Here is a 21179-nt window from a genome sequence, read left to right as displayed (position 1 = left end):
GTGAATCAGTAATTCTCAGGAAAGCAGTCATTACATGTCAAAAACTTTGACCTAGGAATTCTACTTCTAGGGTTTATCATAAGAAAACAAAGACCATGCTCATGATAGCATTAGTTATAATCAGAAAAGCAGAGACAAAAGCAATCCCAAACTGTCCAACAATAAGGATGGCTTAAGTACATTCATTAATCAAGCCCAGGCTGGAGTGCAGTCATGGGATCTAGGCTCACTACAGTCTTGACGTCCTGGGCCCTCGAGCATTCCTGCCACCTCAGCCTTCCGAGTAGCTGGGATTACAGGATGTGCCACCAGACCCAGCTAATTTTGGTATTTTTGTAGAGACAGGGTTTTGCCATGTTGCCCAGGCTGGTCTCAAAGTCCTGAGTTCAAGCAATCCTCTCACCTCGGCCTCCCAAAGCACTGGGATTACAGGTGTGAGCCACCACAGCCAGCCTACAGTACCTTTCACATTTTTCTGACTTTGGAGATTATTTTCTTAATGCTAGGAAGGTATTTAAGCAGCTTTACTTTTTTTTTTTTTTAGAAAAAAACACAGAGCTTTATTGTTCTTAACACCAGCGGCAGCGGCCTCCGTAGGACAGAGGAGTGAGTTCTGTTGACTGACAGGGATAGGTGGCTCCTACTTGCTGGCGATGAGCGGGTTCCGCAGGACCACAATGACTGAGTCCCCGCGCAGGAACATCTTGGAGATGTAGCGGTCTTTGTTGACTGGCTTGGACTTCTTCTTGCCCTTGCTGCTCTTGGGTACCTCAGTCCAAATCTCCTTCACGTTCTCCAGCACCATGTTGCTGTGCCTATCGAAGGCCTTCACACAGCCCAGGAGTTTCTTATGTTGCGGCAGTTGATGAGCACTTGGGTGTTGTTCTTGACAGACTGAGTGAGCACAGAGGGTGGACCCGTTTTAAATTCCTCCTCCTCTCGCTTCTGCAGCTCCTCTGGGGTCATCTCACTCTTGGCTTGTTGAGGAGGCACATGTTGGTCACTAAGCTCTCGGTTCACTCCAGTTTCCTCCATGTTGCTGCTCTACTTTTTTACTTTTCATTAAGATAATTCACTTTACTGATATTCACATCTCTTCAAGTTCTCTGCATGCTCTTAGACCCAGGTCATTCAGGCTTTGCTCCATCCTTCCCCAAGGACTTCTCCCCTGGCTCCCCAGCCTGAAACATGCTGAAGTTATTCTCATACCAAAATATGTTTCCCAAAGTCTTATCAATTGCCTCTTCCTCTCCACACTCTGTGTGCTCTGGTTTATGACCTATTGCCTGGATTTTAGAGTAGGCTTATAACTGATCTCCTTGCTTCCCAACAGCTTGCAGAATGATCTTCCTGAAACAGTCTAATCAGGTTGCTTCCTTAATTAGAGCTACTTCAGAGTTCTCCTTCACCCACAGGATATCAAAGCTCCTCAACAGGGCAAGCAAAAGCCTGGGAGTAACTGACCCTTTTCCAAAACCACTGCCTCCCATCCCATTTGACCATCCTCACCTTGCCTATTAAAAATCCTGCAACATCTAACATGATACCATCTATCTGAGCTCTCCTTTTGCTCTCCTGTGTCTGAATTATCTTGTTTTTGCCTGGCTAACTTCTTTATCCTCATCCTTCAAGACTCAGGATATCTGCATTTAGGAAGCCTTCTCTGACCATTACCACCTCAGTGCCGACCCAACATTTTGCTGAGATATGGTTTTCTCCTCTGTGCTCCCAGTATTACCCTATAAATAACTCTACCAGAGAACTTAACATGTTGATTGCAATGACATGTTCTCATGTCTGTCATTCACTCCTTAAGTGTGGGAACTTGCAACTAGTAAAAAATAAGTGCTAAATGCTCAAATGTTTGTTGACATAAAGTCTGGATCTCAGATGGAACATTTTAATATAATTGGTTCCAATTTAGGTGTTTAGACTTTGGTTTTAAAAAAACATGAACTGGACCTTATAGTACTGGTATTGTTACTTTCATTTTATGTTGAAGGCAAACAATACACTTGATAGCTTTTATCATCTAGCACTCACATTCCAAAAACAACGAAAAATAGCCTAGATGATTAATTATTGTCCTTTATCATTGCTTGTAATTTTATAGATTTTAGCTAGCATGTCTGTGGGTGACATGTAACTTTTTTCCTTCTCATAAACTACTACTATTTTGCCATTATCAGTGTAGCTAACTACCTCCCAGACCTAACACTATGTGTTTTGGAATCTTTGATTTCCTGTCCAAATAGTATTCATTCCCCCTTTATCCATGCTGAAGGAGCTTTATACTTTGTACATAAAAGAGTATCATTTCCCCAAAAGCCCCTTTTTCTTCAAACTCAGAAATCAGAATACAGCTTCTCCTGGTCAGCTCCAGATTCAGGATTCCCACATGCCACTTTTTTTTTTCAAAAGAAGTTTCAAAAACTTTGCCCAGGCTGGAGTGCAATGGCATGATCTCAGCTCACTGCAACCTCTGCCTCCCAGATTCAAGCGATTCTCCTGCCTGAGCCTCCTGAGTAGCTGGGATTACAGGTACCCACCACCATGCTGGGCTAATTTTTGTATTTTTAGTGGAGATGGTGTTTCACCACATTGGCCAGGCTTGTCTCCAACTCCTGACCTCAGGTGATCCTCCTGCTTCGGTCTCCCAAAGTGCTGGGATTACAGGTGTGAGCCACCATGCATGGCTGCCACTTTTATTTTATAAAATTACTGTCAAGAATCACCTTAGTCTTTCCCCTATGGAAACTGATCTTGGAAAAATATCCTTTGTTTTCCCATGCTTATGTCTTGGAAGTGTTCAATTCTTTGTAGAAATAGCATTTCACACCATGGCAAAGTGGTTTAGAAACAAGACATACTAATTCACCTAAGTATTTATTTATTTGGCTCTAGGAAGAATTTGCATGAAAATGAGCCTGTATGGCAGGTACAGAATGTACTGTAACAGCACCAGAGAGGTACATCCTCTCTCCTCTACAGAGCCTCAATGTTTAATACATACATGTGACTTTAGTCATAAAACCACATAGTCCAGGAAAAAAGGAGCCCTTTAGAAAAAAAAACTCAGTTTAGAATGACTTTCAAATTGACCATTCCTTTTCATATACTTAAATTCAAATAACAGATACATTCAGAGGCCCAAATGTTGGCATAGAATAAAATCATGTTCATTTATTTTTTCTGCATCTTAGAAGGCATAAAATTAAATATGTTGAATGTAATAAATTCATCCATACAAGTGCAAGTCTCCAGGTATAATGCATTTTATGGCAGATTTATTATTTTAAAAATGTACCAGTAAATCAAAAAAGAGGGAGTATGTCCATTTAACTTTTATTGAAGTGTATGTAGGAGGTCTTCAGAAATCAAATGTGAGCATGAAGATATGGCCAAACATAAAATCTATCAAATTCAGTGAAAAGTTGCTGACTTTAAATAGTAGTTGTAAGAATGACCAATATATATTCTTTGTTAACAACCCCTCACTCTACAGTAAAAAAAAAAAATAAAATAAACATTCAGTAAACATTCTTTCCTAAGGTAGTTTCCCTTATATAGCAGTGATTTATCCATTTCTTTGTATACACAAATCTGTTGAACATACCAATCAGTGGTTCTCACAATCGAAAAATAAAAGCACAAAAAAGTTTACACTCCTGTACAGGTAAATAAAAGATCACCTTGAATTAAACTGGATCTCCTTAAGAGCATAGTATAGTTTCAGTTTCATTACCTATTACATAATTAGTTTCTTACATACAAATATTGACATATTTGGCTTGTGCTTCGAAGCCTTTTTGTCTATGAAGTCCATGTCAACGCAGCTCATAATTAGAAGTCACTGGGGAGTTCTTTGCTGCTGCTGGGTTTAACCTGATCGTGCATTAGAGTATCCTCAGCACCTGTTGTGGCCCTGCACACCTCTGGGGCATCGTCAGTGTCAGGGTCCAAGCCTTCAGGGCAGGGAAGTTTTAGCAACTCTTCACGAAGCTGAGCAGTGTGACGCTATGCAGGATAAAAGGACTTATGTTAGAACTTTAAATCCTCTAGCACAACATCAATTGAGGCAGGAATTGGATTTTAACAATGCCCAAAGCATTAAGCCCACAAATATTTACTGAGCCCCTCCTTGTGCAAGCCACTGTTATAGACACTTGATATAGCAGGTAGTAAGCAAAACTGACAAGATACCTTTAGGGCATCTCTAAAAATAAAAAAATAACGACGATGACAAAAACTGACAAGAATCCCTAACCTCAGAATAACTGATGTTGCTGAAAAGACCTCAGTAACATAGCAGTAGATACTACCCGTGCTCCCCAGCTGTCACAAAAATAGCACTACTGAAGACTGATAGGACATTATTTGTTAGAAACATATATTCTTTTTTCTTTTCTTTCTTTTTTTTTTTTTTTTAAATTTTTGAGACGGAGTCTTGCTCTGTTGTCAGGCTGGAGTGAAATGGCGTGATCTCAGCTCATTGCAGTCTCCACCTCCAGGGTCCAAGCGATTCTCCTGCCTCAGCCTCCCGAGTAGCTGAGACTACAGGAGTGTGCCATCACACCCAGTTAATTTTTGTATTTTTAGTAGAGACAGGGTTTCACCATATTGGCCAGGATGGTCTCGAACTTTTGCCCTCATGATCTCTCGCCTTGACCTCCCAAAGTGCTGGGATTACAGGCGTGAGCCACCGCACCTGCCCTAGATACATATACTCTTTTATTTTATTTTGAGATAGCCTTGCTCTGTCATCCAGGCTGGAGAGCAGTGGCACAATCCAAGCTCATGCAGCCTCAAGCAATCCTCCCACCTCAGCCTCCCAAGTAATTGGGACTACAAGCATGAAGCACAATGCCGACCTAATTTTTTTTTTTTTTTGTACAGATGGGGTTTCACCATTTTGCCCAGGCTGGTTTCGACCTCCTGGGCTCAAGCAATCCACCCGCCTTGGTCTCCCAAAGAGCTGGGATTGCAGGTGTGAGCCACTGTGCCTGGCCTATAAACTCTTTTAAATTAAACACTGTAATCCCTTGACTTCTCATATACGCTGATTCTGGCTAAATGTTTTTGAAAGAAAAGTACATAAATTAAAATAAATCCACTGATACTTTAGCAAATGAAAACAAGTATTTATCAGGTAGTAGGCCATACATAAAATATCTGCACATGTTCACACTAATTTTCTCACTTAATGCTCCAAATAAACCTTAGAAATAATTTTATCATTAGAATTTTGTTTTTGTTTTTATGAGACAAGGTCTCACTGTGCCACCCATGCTAGAGTGCAGTGGCATGATCTCAGCTCACTGCAACCTCCACCTACCAGGCGCAAGCAATTCTTGTGCCGCAGCCTCCCGAGTAGCTGGTATTACAGGTGTGCACCACCATGCCTGGCTAATTTTTTTGTGTTTTTTATAGAGATGGGGTTTCGCCTTGTTAACCAGGCTGGTCTAGAACTGACCTCAATCAGTCCACCTGCCGGCTTCTCACAGTGCTGGGATTACAGGTGTGAATAACTGTGCCCAGCCTATCATTAGAATTTTCTTAAAAATTAAGTTAAGATATACAGAGATTAAATAAACTTTGTTTTGCTCTACATTGCAATTAGCAAAAGGATATAGGCATGTTAATTGGGAGTGGCTGGTTGTCTACAAATGTAAAGATTTGATTCATAATTTTCTGGAAAGAAATGATCTTAATCAACAAAGGGCTTTTAAAATTAAGTATGTCAATAACTGACCTTGAAAATTAGCTAAGCAACATTTACAGAACAATTTTATGTATGAAGCACTGTGTTAAATGCCAACAACATAAAGGCAATAAGTAGAATGAGGATAATAAAATCTTTACAATTACAGAGTCTAAAATTCTAGCTGAAATTATAAGACATAAATAGAAAAAAATAACTATATCCTTGCAGCTACTCGCAATGTTTCAAAGTACCTTTACATGCTGGTAAGTGAAAATTTCCCTTGCCTTGATTTCCCTTCCACTGTGAACAATAGGTGAAAACACTAACCAGGGAAGGAGAAAGAAAAATATGACAAAGGCCGGGCGCGGTGGCTCACACCTGTAATCCCAGCACTTTGGGAGGCCGAGGTGGGTGGATCACGAGGTCAAGAGATCGAGACCATCCTGGTCAACATGGTGAAACCCCGTCTCTACTAAAAATACAAAAAATCAGCTGGGCATGGTGGCGCATGCCTGTAATCCCAGCTACTCAGGAGGCTGAGGCAGGAGAATTGCCTGAACCCAGGAGGCGGAGGTTGCGGTGAGCCGAGATCGCGCCATTGCACTCCAGCCTGGGCAACAAGAGCGAAACTCCGTCTCAAAAAAAAAAAAAAAAAGAAAAATATGACAAGAATGAGGACCCAACCGGGCGCGGTGGCTCAAGCCTGTAATCCCAGCACTTTGGGAGGCCGAGGCGGGTGGATCACGAGGTCAAGAGATCGAGACCATCCTGGTCAATATGGTGAAACCCTGTCTCTATTAAAAATACAAAAATTAGCTGGGCATGGTGGTACGTGCCTGTAATCCCAGCTACTCAGGAGGCCGGGGCAGGAGAACTGCCTGAACCCAGGAGGCAGAGGTTGCGGTAGGCCGAGATCACGCCATTGCACTTCAGCCTGGGTAACATGAGTGAAACTCCGTCTCCAAAAAAAAAAAAAGAATGAGGACCCAGTTAAGGTTGGGGATTGATCTAGTTTGGATATATGTCCCTGCCCAAATCTCATGTTGAAATTGTAATCCCCATGTTGGAAGTGAGAAAAATGGGGATCATAGGGACAATTTCCTCATGGATTGGTGCTATCCTGAGATAGTTAATTATCACTAGATCTGGATGTTGTAAAGTGTGGCACCTCCCACGCCCCTACTCCTTCTTGCTCCTGCTTCACCTTCTGCCATGAGTAAAAGGTCCTTGAGGCCTCTTCAGAAGTGGAGTAAATGCCAGCTCCATGCTTCCTGTACAGCCTACAGAACCATGAGCCCATTGAATGTCTTTTTGTTATAAATCACCCAGTCTCAAGGATTTCCTATAGCAGTGCAAGAAAGCCTAATACTGTACAGGGATACTATGATTTTACTGGAGAGTCAAGCTGAACAACTACATACTTTTTCTTCGTTTTTTTGAGATGGAATTTTGCACTCTTGTTGCCTAGGCTGGAGAGCAATGGTGCGATCTCGGCTTACTGCAACCTCCACCTCCCAGGTTCAGGGGAGGCCCCAGCCTCCCTAGCAGTTGGTACTACAGGCATGAGCCACCACATTCAACTAATTTTTATATTTTTATTTATTTATTTATTTTGAGATGGAGTCTCACTCTGTCACCAGGCTAGAGTGCAGTGGTGCAATCTCAGCTCATTGCAACATCTGCCTCCCGGGTTCAAGTGATTCTCCTGCCTCGGCCTCCCAAGTAGCTGGGACTACAGATGTGTGCCACCATGCCCAGCTAATTTTTGTATTTTTTAGTAGAGTTGGGGTTTCACCATCTTGGCCAGGCTGGTCTTGAACTCCTGACCTCAAGTGATCCGCCTGCCTTGGCCTCCCAAAGTATTGGGATTATAGGCATGAGTCACTGTGCCCGGCCAATTAAGTACTTTTCTTGTGCAGCACTCAACAGCAAATGTATAGTTAAAATAATAGAATGTTGGATTAATTCAGAGATGGAAAATTCCAGGTGACAGAAGAAACACAGTAAAAGGCTGTGGGATATAAGGAAGACACTGAATGAAAAGAAGCTGGACTTGGGCCACTAAAGTCTTATATGAGTGAAAAACATATCTAAACACACATTTGGGGAGGATCAGTCTGGTAATGCACTAAAGAAGGAACTGAAAAAGGGGAGAACCTGGTATAACGAAGCCGGTCAAACAAAGCTGTGGGAACTCAACAGAAATCATGGGTTGGGGAGGAGGGCAATCCCATCATGAAGCAACACTGACAGGACCTAGTACTGACCAGGGGTGCTGGATGAAGGATGAGATACATAATATCTCAAGATTCTAAGACAGAGAAAAATGGTTTAAAATCAAGTAAAATTAAGTAAATAGAAGGCTAGAAAACTTGATTTGAGGAAAATCTCCTTTAAGGAGATGATGACAGGGCATCTAAGTAAAAAACGTCAATAATACAATTCAAGAGAAAGCTAATAGCTGACAGCAGTAAAAGAGTCACTTTTAGAGAGTAAATGGCCAAAGTCAGGGTTATAGAAACAATGAAGGAAAAACAGAAAGAGAGAAAAAAATAGTTCCAAAGGCCAAAAAGTAAGCCTTTAGATAAACAATCACTCAGAAAAAGAGAAAAATGAAAACACACAGAAAGAATTAAGAAGAGTGTAAGCAGAAAAGTCAAGATAGTCTACAGATGAAAAGTATAGTACAAAAGACAAGCATTAGACAAATGTTATGAGTGTTTTAACCAGTAGGCACAGGGACTTAGAAATGCTTACACTGAAATGATCTAATATAGTCATCAGTCAGGCAGGGTGTGGTGGCTCACTCCTGTAATCCTAGCACTTTGAGGGGCCGAGGCAGGCAGATCACTAGAGGTCAGGAATTCGAGACCAGCCTGGCTAACATGGTGAAACCTTGTCTCTACTAAAAATGCAAAAATTAGCTGGGTATAGTGGCAGGCAACAAAGCAAAATTCCATCTCAAAATAAATAAATAAATAAAATAAATAACAAAAATAAAAATACAAAAATTAGCCAGGTGTAGTAGCAGATGCCTGTAATCTCAGCTATTCAGGAGGCTGAGGCAGGTGAATCGCTTGAGCCCAGGAGGTGGAAACTGCCGTGAGCCAAGATCGCGCCACTGCACTCCAGCCTGTGCGACACAGAGAGACTGCATCTCAAAAAAAACAAAACAGGGTTCCATGAAGTGAAATGTAAGCTGAAAAATGAATGGAGGTGAGCAAGCAGAAAAACTGAAAAGGAGGGGAAAATGGAAACCATATGTAAAGGCCCGTAGGAGGGAGGGCAGACGAAGTGAACAGAGAAGTGAGCCGGGGTCACTGGCTTTGAGAACTGAAGAGAGCGTAACTTTGTTAAAATGGAAGTCAAACTGCAAAAGGTTGATTAGTAAGACAACAGTTAAAAATGGAGGCAAGAAGTGTCCATTGCTGTAGTCTGATGATGAAAGAAGACAACCTGTTTTATAATAACAGTGGCAAAATAGAACTAGCTTAGAGAAATTTTCTGCAAATGTTTTTCTCTTCTTAAAAACATTTTTATAGTGAAAAAACTCAAAGATACACAGAAGTGGGCAGAATAGTACAATGAACTCCCATGTATCCATCACACAGCTTCAACCATTATCAACTCATGGCCCATCTTCTTTCATCTAGATTTCCATGCTTTCCCCTTCACATTTTATTTTGAAGTAAATCCCAGACATCATACACTTTGTCATTCACAAATATTTCTGTACATATCCTGAAAAGACAGGGATCCTTTAAAAAATCACAACTAAAGAACTAACAAATCCTTATCGTCATCTAGTTGTTTGAAGACAGCTTTAAAGTTAGAAGGAGCCAGAAGAAATAGAAAAACCTGAAGACAGAGAAAGGGAGGATACTGGTGGAGTATGAAGAGCAGAGATGAGTAAAGACATTCAGATGCAGAATAAAAGGAAAGCTGTTATAAAGAAAGATCTCCATTGTAGACAAAAAAAAAAAAGTCTTCCAGACCGTCACATTTTACATTTATATTCTGTGAATGTCCAAATTGAAAACAACCGATTGTCTGCCCTAACACAGCCACTGACACCATCAGCTGTGGGAGAATCTGCAACTCACATCTCTCTCATTACTCCAAGTAATAAAATTCTGGAAGGCAAGAGGCCTAGAGAAAGACTAGGGAATAATAGAAATCCTTCAACTCTGACACGGTTGCTCATGCCTATAATCCCAGTGATTTGGTTGGCTGAGGTGGGAGAAGCACTTGAGCCCAGCCTAAGAAACAGGGTAAGACTCCATCTCTACAAAATTTAAAATAAAAAAATTTAGCTGGGCATCGTGGCACCTGGCTATAGTCCCAGCTACATGGGAAACAGAGGTGGGAGAACTGCTTTCGTCCAGGAGTTCAAGGTTACAGAGTTATGATGCCACCACTGCACTCTAGGTCAGTACAACAGAGTGAAACCTGGTCTCAAAAGAAAAGAGAAAAAAAAAAAAAAAAAAGGCATTCATGGAGCACATCTTGTCATCATTATTTTCAAGGAAGTTTACAAAACTCTTGTTGACTCAGTCCTTGTACCCACTTTTCATTTTAGGAACTGTCAATCTACTGTCAAAAAAAGTAATTTACCAGGCCTAGTGGCTCACATCTGTGATCTCAGCACTTTGGGAGGCTGAGGCAGGTGGATCACGAGGTCAGGAGATGGAGACCATCCTGGCCAACATGGTGAAACCCTGTCTCTACTAAAAATACAAAAATTAGCTAGGCATGGTGGCGTGTGCCTGTAATCCCAGCTACTTGGGAGGCTGAGGCAGGAGAATTGCTTGAACCAGAGAGTCAGAGGTTGCAGTGAGCCGAGATGGAGCCACTGCACTCCAGTCTGGTGACAGAGTGAGACTCCGTCTATTAAAAAAAAAATCTTTTCTATAGACTTTTGAGTAACAATTTATTCCTCTGAACTTAAAATAAGTTTTATGTTTATTTAATTCCCTCCCTCCTATTATCTTCTGATAGACATGGTGACATGGTTCTGTCAATAATTACATAATTCTTTTTTTTTTTTTTTTTTTTTTAAAAAAATTCAGTTTTTTTTTTTTTTTTTTTTTTAAAATTGCATTTTATGTTTTGGGGTACATGTGAAGAACGTGAAAGATTGTTGCATAGGTATACACATGGCAGCGTGATTTGCTGCCTTCCCTTCAACTATATCTGGCATTTCTCCCCATGCTATCTCTCCCCAACTCCCCACCCCCCGCTGTCCCTCCCCTATTTCTCCCCAACAGACTCCAGTGTGTGTAGTGCTCCCCTCCCTATGAATGAGAACATGCGGTGTTTGATTTTCTGTTCTTGTGTCAGTTTGGTGAGAATGATGGTTTCCAGATTCATCCATGTCCCTACAAAGGACACAAACTCATCGTTTTTGATGGCTGCATAATATTCCATGGTGTGTATGTGCCACATTTTCCCTGTCCAGTCTATCATTGGTGGGCATTTGGGTTGGTTCCAGGTCTTTGCTATTGTAAACAGTGCTGCAATGAACATTCGTGTGCATGTGTCCTTATAGTACACAATTCTTAAAGCAACAAGGCTCGTCTTAGAAAGGCTTACTCACCTTTAGAGCTGCTGCATGATGAGACATAGTCCTGCCTACCCGCTTATCACTGCTGTACTGCTGAATGTCCGCAATCCACTCCTCACATTGGGCCATTATCTCAACTCTTTTCAAGTAAAAATGTTTGTATATAACCTTGAGAAAAAGTAAGCAGGAGAACAAGCAGTGTTTACAGTCAGAATTTAAAAAGACACAGTATATGACATTACAAAGAAATGAAATGTATTATAAATATATTTAAATATTATAAATATATTTATTTAAATATATTTATATATTATAAACATAAATATTTAGACTATTATAACAAATATATTTAAATAAATGAATATACAGACACTGCAATGTTTTTCTGTCCATAAAACTCAATTTAGTCAACTCCATATCATTAGCAGGGAAAAAAATCAAGCTCATTATTTGAGATGACATTTGTTGAAATACGTACATATGAAATTTATAGCAGAAAAGAATGTACAATCCTGGTCAGACACTTGGAAAATTAATCTTATCCAGAGACCACAAGACACATATATGATACAATATATTCAGAAGGCAAATGCAAATAAATAAGTAACCAGGAAAAAAGGATTTTAAAAGTATTGACAACAGAGGAATTTCTGCCTTTAAAAGATAACTCAAAGAACACCTAGATAAGTATATTCTAAATGCCAAAGGCATTCACACAGAAATCTGAAGGGATCCCCAGAAATGGCACTATACTCACCTGCTTAATTTTATCTTCCAGTTAATTTATAGTCAGGATTTTATTTTAGGAAGTTAAATTTCCATATTATTACTGTGGTTTACATTTGCGATTAAAAAAAAAATCTCTCTTGGAAAAATTCAGTAAAATTTCTACCAACAAATAGTAGTAACAGTGTATTTCTAACAAATTTAAATTAGAAAGCAGTTATCAATTTGGAAATATTACTCTGTATTCTGGTTGAGGATTGCCCAGGAAGCATATCTTCCCTAAAGAACAATCAATCAAATCTACAAAGGAAAAATCACTAGAAAACTCTGGGAATGAATGTCAAACACCAATACAATCCTCACCATATTTAATAGTTATTGGGTTTGAAGCCTCTGGGATACAAAAGTTAAGTACGACTCGGCTGCCTTTAAATGAAGAACCATGATAACAACAGAATTAGACGGGAAGTGAGTGTTTTTAAAGAACAACAATAAACAAAAACAAAAAGCCCAGGGCATTCAGAGTAGTGAGTGGCATTTGATTAGGAAAACTGAGAAAGCATACATGGACAGGGAGTGGCTCCTTTAATGCAAGGTAGTTTCTAAAGAATAAGAAGGATGATTGTCTCAAATGATACACATTTGCTTTTTGTAAAAAGTCATCCCCTTTTCTGAGTTCCCTGTGTTTATCCTTCCTGAAAAAAATAATACGCATAAACCAATAAATTCCATTTTTTTTTTTTTTTTTGAGACAGAATCTCACTTTGCTGCCCAGGCTGGACTGCAGTGGTACATACGATCTTTGCAAAAATAAAGTATCCAACTTTGTCATTCAAAGGACACTGGCATATAAATTTACTTAGTAAAAGCAAAAGCCAAAGAAAAAGAAATATTAATCGATGCTATCTGATGAAGAGGGAGGCTTCATAGTATTCATGCAGAATATTTGCAGTTATATTAAATATCAATTTTATGTCAGTTAAATATACCATTTTTCTCTTCTAAAATGTTAACTTTCCAGCACAACTTTAAAAATTCATGATCAAGTGAAATAATTTTAAAAAAGAAAAGTGTTTCTGGACACAATTACAGCAGGTTGTGGTGCTAAAGTAATTTGATGTGGCAGATGAAAAGTATAATTGGGCCGGGCGCGGTGGCTCACGCCTGTAATCCCAGCACTTTGGGAGGCCGAGGCGGGTGGATCACGAGGTCAAGAGATCGAGACCATCCTGGTCAACATGGTGAAACCCCGTCTCTACTAAAAATACAAAAAATTAGCTGGGCATGGTGGCATGTGCCTGTAATCCCAGCTACTCAGGAGGCTGAGGCAGGAGAATTGCCTGAACCCAGGAGGCGGAGGTTGTGGTGAGCTGAGATCGCGCCATTGCACTCCAGCCTGGGTAACAAGAGCGAAACCCCGTCTCGAGAAAAAAAAAAAAAAAGAAAAGTATAATTGTATTTTGGCATACTATGGGGAGACAACTAATCATAGGCAAAGAGCTACACACACACACACACACACACACACACACACACGCACACACACACACAGCCACAATCATACTTCAGGATGAAGTGAAAAAAAAAAAACCGCTTCAATATATTAAGACAGGTTTTGGAAAGTCATATTTTTTTTTTTTTTCCTAAAGAAAAGGAAATGTGGCTGGGCACAGTGGCTCACACCTATAATTCCAACACTCTGGGAGGCCAAGGCGGGCAGATCACCTGAGGTCAGGAGTTCGAGACCAGCCTGGCTAACATGGTAAAACCTGGCCTCTACTAAAAAATACAAAAAATTAGCCAGTTACGGTGGTGTACACCTATAGTCCTGGCTACTCGGGAGGCTGAGGCACGAGAATCACTTGAAACAGGGAGATGGAGGTTGCACTCCAGCCTGGGATAGAACAAGGCCGTGTCTCAAAAACAAACAAACAAAAAGTCATTTTCCTTTCCTCTTATACACACACACACACACACACACACACACACACACACACACACACACACACACACACACAGGCAAAATTTCTATTTGCAAAACAAATTTAGAAACCATCTTCAAGCCGGGCGCGGTGGCTCAAGCCTGTAATCCCAGCACTTTGGGAGGCCGAGGCGGGTGGATCACGAGGTCAAGAGATCGAGAACATCCTGGTCAACATGGTGAAACCCCGTCTCTGCTAAAACTACAAAAAATTAGCTGGGCATGGTGGTGCGTGCCTGTAATCCCATCTACTCAAGAGGCTGAGGCAGGAGAATTGCCTGAACCCAGGAGGCGGAGGTTGCGGGGCGCAGCACCGCCCCAATGCCCCCCCACCGGGGGAAAAAAGAGAAAACCCCCGCCTGGGAAAAAAAAAAAAAAAAAAAAAAAAGAAACCATCTTCATTCCTCTGTCTTCCTCTAAAATAAAAAAAATAAAATAAAAAAGAAACCATCTTCAATAAAAATGTTTTCTGAGAAATATTTTAGAAACATATTTAGAGAATTGGATAATAGAATGGTAACTAATAAAGAAAAGTCGGGGCACAGTAACTCACGCCTGTAATCCCAGTACTTTGAAAGGCCAAGGTGGGTGGATCACCTGAGGTCAGGAGTTTGAGATCAACCTGGCCAATATGGTGAAACCTTCTCTCTACTAATAGTGCAAAAATTAGCTGGGTGTGGCAGTGCACTCCTGCAGTCCCAGCAACTGGGGAAGCTGAGGAAGGAGAATTGCTTGAACCCAGGAGATGGAGGTTGCAGTGAGTTGAGATCGTACCACTGCACTCCAGCCTGGTGACACAGTGACTCTGTCTCAAAAAATAAAATAAAATAATAAAAAACAAAAGACATCTAACTAAATTTTGGGAAAATTTTGTTCTTATTTATTTATTTAGGAGATGGAGTATTGCTCTTGTATTTTTAGTAGGGACGTAGTTTCACCATGTTGGTTAGTATGGTCTTTATCTCCTGACCTCGTGATCTGTCTGCCTCGGCCTCAAAGTGTTAGGATAGCAAGTGTAAGCCACCGTGCCTGGCCATCTTTTAGAATATAGATGGTTTTATACTTCATCTGTACTATCTACTACCAATTTTTTTTTTCCTAAGACTGTCACCCATGCTGGAGTGCAGTGGTGTGAACACAGCTTACTACAGCCTCAAACTCCTGGGCTCAGGCAAACTTCCTGCCTTAGCCTACTAGGTATCTAGGACTACAGGTGCCAGCTAAATTTTTTAACATTTTGCAGAGCTGGGGTCTTGCTATATTGTCCAGGCTTATTAATGATCTTTTGGAATTAACTCTAAAACCTAAAGTTTCATATATTAGACACATATAAAGGCAAGTATAATACTAACAAACTATATTATTAAAAATATATATATATTTTTTTGAGATGAAGTCTTGCTCTGCTGTAGCCCAGGCTAGAGTGCAGTGGTGCAACCTTAGCTCACTGCAACCTCCGCATCCCAGGTTCACCCTTGCCTCCCAAGTAGCTAAGATTACAGGCGCCTGCCACCACACCTAATTTTTCTGTTTTTTTTTTTTTTTTTTTTCTTTTCTTAGCAGAGTCTGGGTTTCGCCATATTGGCCAGGCTGGTCTCAAACTCCTGACCTCAAATGATCCACTTGCCTCGGCCTCCCAAAGTGCTGAGATTACAGGTATGAGACACCACACCCGGTCTATACTGTAAAATGTCTTAAACAAAGTATTTCATTAATTTTATTGAACATACCTCTTTAAAACATGGTGAAGGGTTTCTGATTTGTTCTAGCATTGCCCACTTAACTGTTGCTTGTCGAATGTTTCCATCATATTCTCGAGAGCTCTGTGTGCCACTGGGTGTGCCTCTAGAACGTTCGTATCCTGGTTCATTAAAATATGGCTCAGCTACTAATATAAGGGACTGGACAGACACCAACACCTAAAGAATAAAGGAAAAGAACAGCTATGACGGGACATTTTTACTATGGGTGAACAGATATCCTGCTTTATCCGAAGACTCTTTAATATGTGTTTCCACAAATTTCTATCACAATAAAATTGATGTTTATAACAACAGTTTATTATAAAAGCAAAATAAAATTAGGCACAATTCATAAATAATATTTATGTATCTGGTTTTACTCTTGAATTCTTGAATATTAATAGATATGAAGAACCTACTTCCCAAAAAATGCTAAAAAAAATTGTGTTTGTAAACAACTCATATCATACCAACATTCTGCTCAAACTGTTCTTAATCTTAGAGGGCATAAAGCTAGCCACACACTTAATGGCACAATCTTGGCTCCCTGCAACCTCCGCCTCCCGGATTCAAGTAATTCTCCTGTCTCAGACTCTCGAGAGTAGCTGGGATTACAGGTGCCCGCCACCACACCCGATTAATTTTTGCATTTTTAGTAGAGATGGGGATTCATCACGTTAGCCAGGCTGGTTCTGAACTTCTCACCTGAGGTGATCTGTCCACCTCGGCCTGCCAAAGTGCTAGGATTACAGGCGTAAGCCACCATACCCAGCCTAGCCATGCACTCTTAACAATACTCACTTACAAAAAAACTATGCCTGAGATCATTTAAAATTTTTATTCAAAGGAAAATTAACTGCCATAGTATTATAAACACCTTATTAGACATTCTTATTTGTTTTTGTTTTTGAGACAGAGTCTTGCTCTGACACCCAGGCTGCAGTGCAGTGGCATGATCATGGCTCACTGCAATCTCCATCTCCTGGGTTCAAGTGATTCTCCTTCCTCAGCCTCCCAAGTAGCTGAGATTACAGGCATGCAACCCCAAGCCTGGCTAATTTTTTTGTATTTTTAGTAGAGATGGGGTTTCGCCATATTGGCCGGGTGGGTCTTGAACTCCTGACCTCACGTGATCTGCCCGCCTCAGCCTCCCAAAGTGTTGAGATTACAGGTGTGAGCCACTGTACCCGACCAGAAACTCGGATTCACAAGATGGTCTTATGGTTCTAAGACCACTTCCAACCCACCGCTTATTTACCAGAAGGCTTTTTTCTCCAGATGTAACACATATTAAGACAGGTGACTTATAGCAAATATAGTATTTCCAGTGAATATACCTATAGAAGTCACTAATGTAACATCTTTGAAGCCAGGAAAACATCAGATATTATCTACCCAATTCATAAATGAAAAAGAACAGTAATTACACTTTCGTTAGGCACAATGATTAAACAATCCCATGGATATGCATAAGTCAAAGTTTTAAAAAACTTTAAAAATGAATACTTGAAAGTAACATATTTGACCCAAAATAGAAAGGGTTAAATATGACCTGAAGAGACCGTTACGGGAAAAATTTTACTTCATATTATTTCTGAGACAAAAAGCTCATATTTTTTATTTTAATTATTATTATTTTTCTTTTTGGAGACAGTGTCTTGCCTGTTGCAGGCTGGAGTACAGTGGTACAATCTTAGTTCACTGCAACCTCTGCCTCCCAGGTTCAAGTGACTCTCCTGTCTCAGCCTCCTGAGTAGCTGGGATGTCCGTGACCTCATCTCACTAATTTTTGTATTATTAGTAGAGATAGGGTTTCTCCATATTGGCCAGTCTGTTCTTGAACTCCAGGCCTCAAGTGATCTGCCAGCCTCCCAAGCTGCTGAAATTATAGGCAGAAGCCACCTCGCCTGGCCAGAGATCTCACACTTTTAAAGCTTTCTGGAACTACATGTATCATTGAAGGAAAGAGGTTTTCCTCAGGATGTCTGCTTTCCCTTAATTAAAAACTGACACTCGGCCGGGCGCGGTGGCTCAAGCCTGTAATCCCAGCACTTTGGGAGGCCGAGGCGGGTGGATCACGAGGTCAAGAGATCGAGACCATCCTGGTCAACATGGTGAAACTCCGTCTCTATTAAAAATACAAAAAATTAGCTGGGCATGGTGGTGCGTGCCTGTAATCCCAGCTACTCAGGAAGCTGAGGCAGGAGAATTGCCTGAACCCAGGAGGCGGAGGTTGCAGTGAGCCGAGATCGTGCCATTGCACTCCAGCCTGGGTAACATGCGTGAAACTCCGTCTCAAAAAAAAAAAAAAAAAAAACTGACACTTGTGTAATCCCTTTCCAAGGCATAATTATTAGTTACTGTCCATTTCCCTTTTAAATAATTGTCCCTTTCTGTTAATGTAAGTAGGGTATAATTGCATTTTTGTACAAAAGCACAGAAAAAAATTTAAATATTCATTACAAATTTATAAAAAAAAAAGGACTCATTAATTTATTTAACTTCATCTCCTTTGAGACAAAATATGGTTTTATATATCTCAGGCAGTTATAATAATTTTAAAATATCTTTAGATTCACAGCCTATTTTGTTTAAAACAGCAACGCAAAGTCCACTAAAGGAAGCATAAAGTGTTTTGCAGACACTGGGGCCTATTTGATGGCGAAAGCTGAACGGAGGAAAAAGATCAGAAAAAAATAACTACTGGCTGGGTGTGCAGGCTTACGCCTGTAATCCTAACACTTTGGTTGGCAGGCTGATCACTTGAGATCAGGGGCTGGAGACCGTCCTGGTCAACATGGTGAAACCCTGTCTCTACTTAAACTACAAAAATTAGCCGGGCATGGTGATGCGTGTCTGTGGTCTCAGCAACTCAGGAGGCTGAGGTGGGAGGATCGCTTGAACAGGCAGAGGTTGCAGTGAGCCAAGATTGTGCCCGGCCTAGGCCACAGAGTGAGACTCTGTCTCAAAAAAACAAAAACAAAAAAAAAATGAAAAGAAAGAAAGAAAAAGAAAAAGGTAACTATCGAATACTAGACTAAGTACCTGGGTGACAAAATAATCTGTACAGCAAACCCTTGTGACATGAGTTTACCTATATAACAAACCTGCAGTGGAATCCCTGAACCTAAAAGAAAAGTTAAACCAAAAAGAACGAGTGTTTTGTGTACCAGAAAAAAAAAAAAGAAAAAAATTTACATTTGAGAAATAAATGTGGGTATAATTTATTGTTGGCTAAGAGAGAAAAACATATCATAAAGTTTGTATTTGATTAGAATAAAAAAAGATTCATTATCAGAGACCAATAATTCCTGGAATTAAATTCAAAGAATACTTTACGCCATGGGTTATCTTACCACTGGGTGGCCCAGCAGGCATTAGCTTTTTGGAAGAGTATAAATGCCAGTGAACTTAGCAGTCTAATAGTGATAATACATATTTTAGGGAATTTCTGGACCCCTGGACTGTCTGAACTGGACAGTCATTTTAATGAACACTACACCTTACTGTACTCCTCACAACACTAGGCAGGAAATAAGCAGAGAAACAGTAAACCTTTGGGATAAAGGATTTCCTCTTTTTAAAAAAATCTGATTTTCAGTATTATAAAATAAAACAAAACTTTAGGCGTGAGAAACAGTGTATAATATTTGAAGTTAAAGGAATCACAGTAGAGTTATCTATACCTTTAGAACCTGTATTTTCATCATCTGTAAAATGGGCATAAGATCTACTTGTGTTGCAGGATGACTGAGAGAATTAAATAAACTTTAAAATACAGAACAAAATCAATTCTACACTGAAAATTATTTCTACAAATAGAGGCATGCAAAAAAAAAGTAGCCAGCACGAATTGTTTGATGAACAGAACTTCATTTAAGAAGCTATTTGGATCAAACCAAAAATAGTATTTATTTTACTTATAACAAGCTAATGTGTTTTCTTAGAATCAGAGTTGAAAATCAATTGATAATTAACATAAAAACATACACACAGTATATCATATTATATATACACATATATTTACACTGATATAATAACAAAACAGTATATATTTTCAGTCCATAATGTAGGCTCACTGATTTGAGTCAATTTGTTGCTATTTTCAGAGTCAAGAGTAAAAGACTTTTATTCATAGGCCAAATTTATTGCCCCTCTCCTTTTGTTCATTTCAAAAAATTTTTTAGATAAGAGTCTCACTCTGTCGCCTAGGCTGGAGTGTGTGACATGATCTTAGCTCAATACAACCTCCTCCTCCCGGTTTCCAGCGATTCTTCTGCCTCAGCCTCCTAGTAGCTGGCATTACAGGCATGCACCACTTTGCCTGACTAACTGTATTTTGTATTTTTAGTAGAGATGGGGGTCTCACTATGTTGACTAAGCTGGTCTCAAGCTCCTGACTTCAAATGATTCACGCACCTCAGCCTCCCAAGTGCTGAGCCACTGCACCTGGCCCCCTCTCCTTTTTAGCTTCATATTAAAATCTGCACAACTGTACGAGGCTCTCATAATCTGTTCAGGAACTGAAATCAAGGAACACAGAACACAGTGGCCACTGTGCCCAGCCTGGAATTATTTCTGAAGGAAGTTTTGGCTAAACTCAATTTTTGTTTTATGCCCCAACTTGAGATTTTAGATTACACATAAGATGAGACTCCACTATGCTAACCTCTCACCTATAAGTTATTTAATATGTATTTCCTAGTAATCTATCTTTTTGGGGGTGTACTATATTTATTTTTGGTCAATAAATTTTTAAAAAATACTACATAGTTCTTTATTTCGTAAGTGAAAATGTCAGGGAAATTCTGTTTACTTGCAAAAAGCTTGAGGTCTGAGGATTCCACTTCTCTTCTGGTCTTCCATGCCATGTGTTTAAGATGCTTAAACAAACCTGACGAAGGAAAAAAGCATAAACAGAATTGACAAAAGAGTGCTTAAAAGCTGTCATAACGAGAAGTATAAACAAAACGCTATCATGTCAAAATATTTCAGTTTTTTATGTTCCTCAGACAAGCCCCTAAGGCTTGGTCTGTTAAAACAATTTGGCTTCTTCAGATGTGATTCAAAATTGTGTGGCATTATAATTTCTTCATAATGCAAAATTGACCAGCATCTATTATATGTCAATATAAATAACATTTTAATGAAAAATAAATTATTTTAAAAACAAAGTATTTTAAATTAGTACATAATTGCACATATTTATGGGGTACAGTGTGATATTTCAATATATGTATACAATGTATATTGATCAAAATAGGGCAATTATTGTATCCATCACCTCAAACCTTTGAGTGTTGGTAACATTCAACGTTACCTTCTAACTATTTGGAAAAATACAATTTTTATTTACTATAGTCACCCTACTGTGCTATACAATACCGAAACCTATTTCTCCTATCTAGCTGTAATTGTGTATCCAACTTTTACCTATTCCCTTCTCTTCCTCTTTCCCTCCCA

General features: G+C 39.8%; 1 protein-coding gene and 1 pseudogene across 13 annotated transcripts in view; both read right to left on the bottom strand.

Annotated features, from left to right (window-relative positions):
* Positions 1–528: 528 nt before the first annotated feature.
* LOC116524139 lies at positions 529–2468 on the bottom strand (annotated as a pseudogene). Its single transcript, XR_004257191.1, has one exon. The product of XR_004257191.1 is annotated as a small nuclear ribonucleoprotein Sm D2 pseudogene (transcript).
* A 402-nt stretch (positions 2469–2870) lies between these two features.
* Positions 2871–21179, bottom strand: part of BIRC6 (baculoviral IAP repeat containing 6) — a 258154-nt gene continuing 239845 nt past the window's right edge. For all 12 annotated transcript variants that reach the window (XM_032239247.1, XM_032239252.1, XM_032239250.1 and 9 more), the window contains 4 exons: positions 20533–20610; positions 15705–15893; positions 11301–11435; positions 2871–4017 (listed from right to left, as the gene is read on the bottom strand). In XM_032239247.1, coding sequence (XP_032095138.1) covers positions 3844–4017; positions 11301–11435; positions 15705–15893; positions 20533–20610 — 576 coding nt within the window. In that variant the 3' untranslated portion in view covers positions 2871–3843. The remainder of the gene's footprint in view (positions 4018–11300; positions 11436–15704; positions 15894–20532; positions 20611–21179) is intronic.

This window comes from Sapajus apella, unplaced genomic scaffold (genome assembly GCF_009761245.1).
Source record: "Sapajus apella isolate SASKATOON/1434 unplaced genomic scaffold, GSC_monkey_1.0 scaffold44, whole genome shotgun sequence".
Lineage (NCBI taxonomy): Eukaryota > Metazoa > Chordata > Mammalia > Primates > Cebidae > Sapajus > Sapajus apella.
This window is presented reverse-complemented; position numbering and strand designations above follow the sequence as displayed.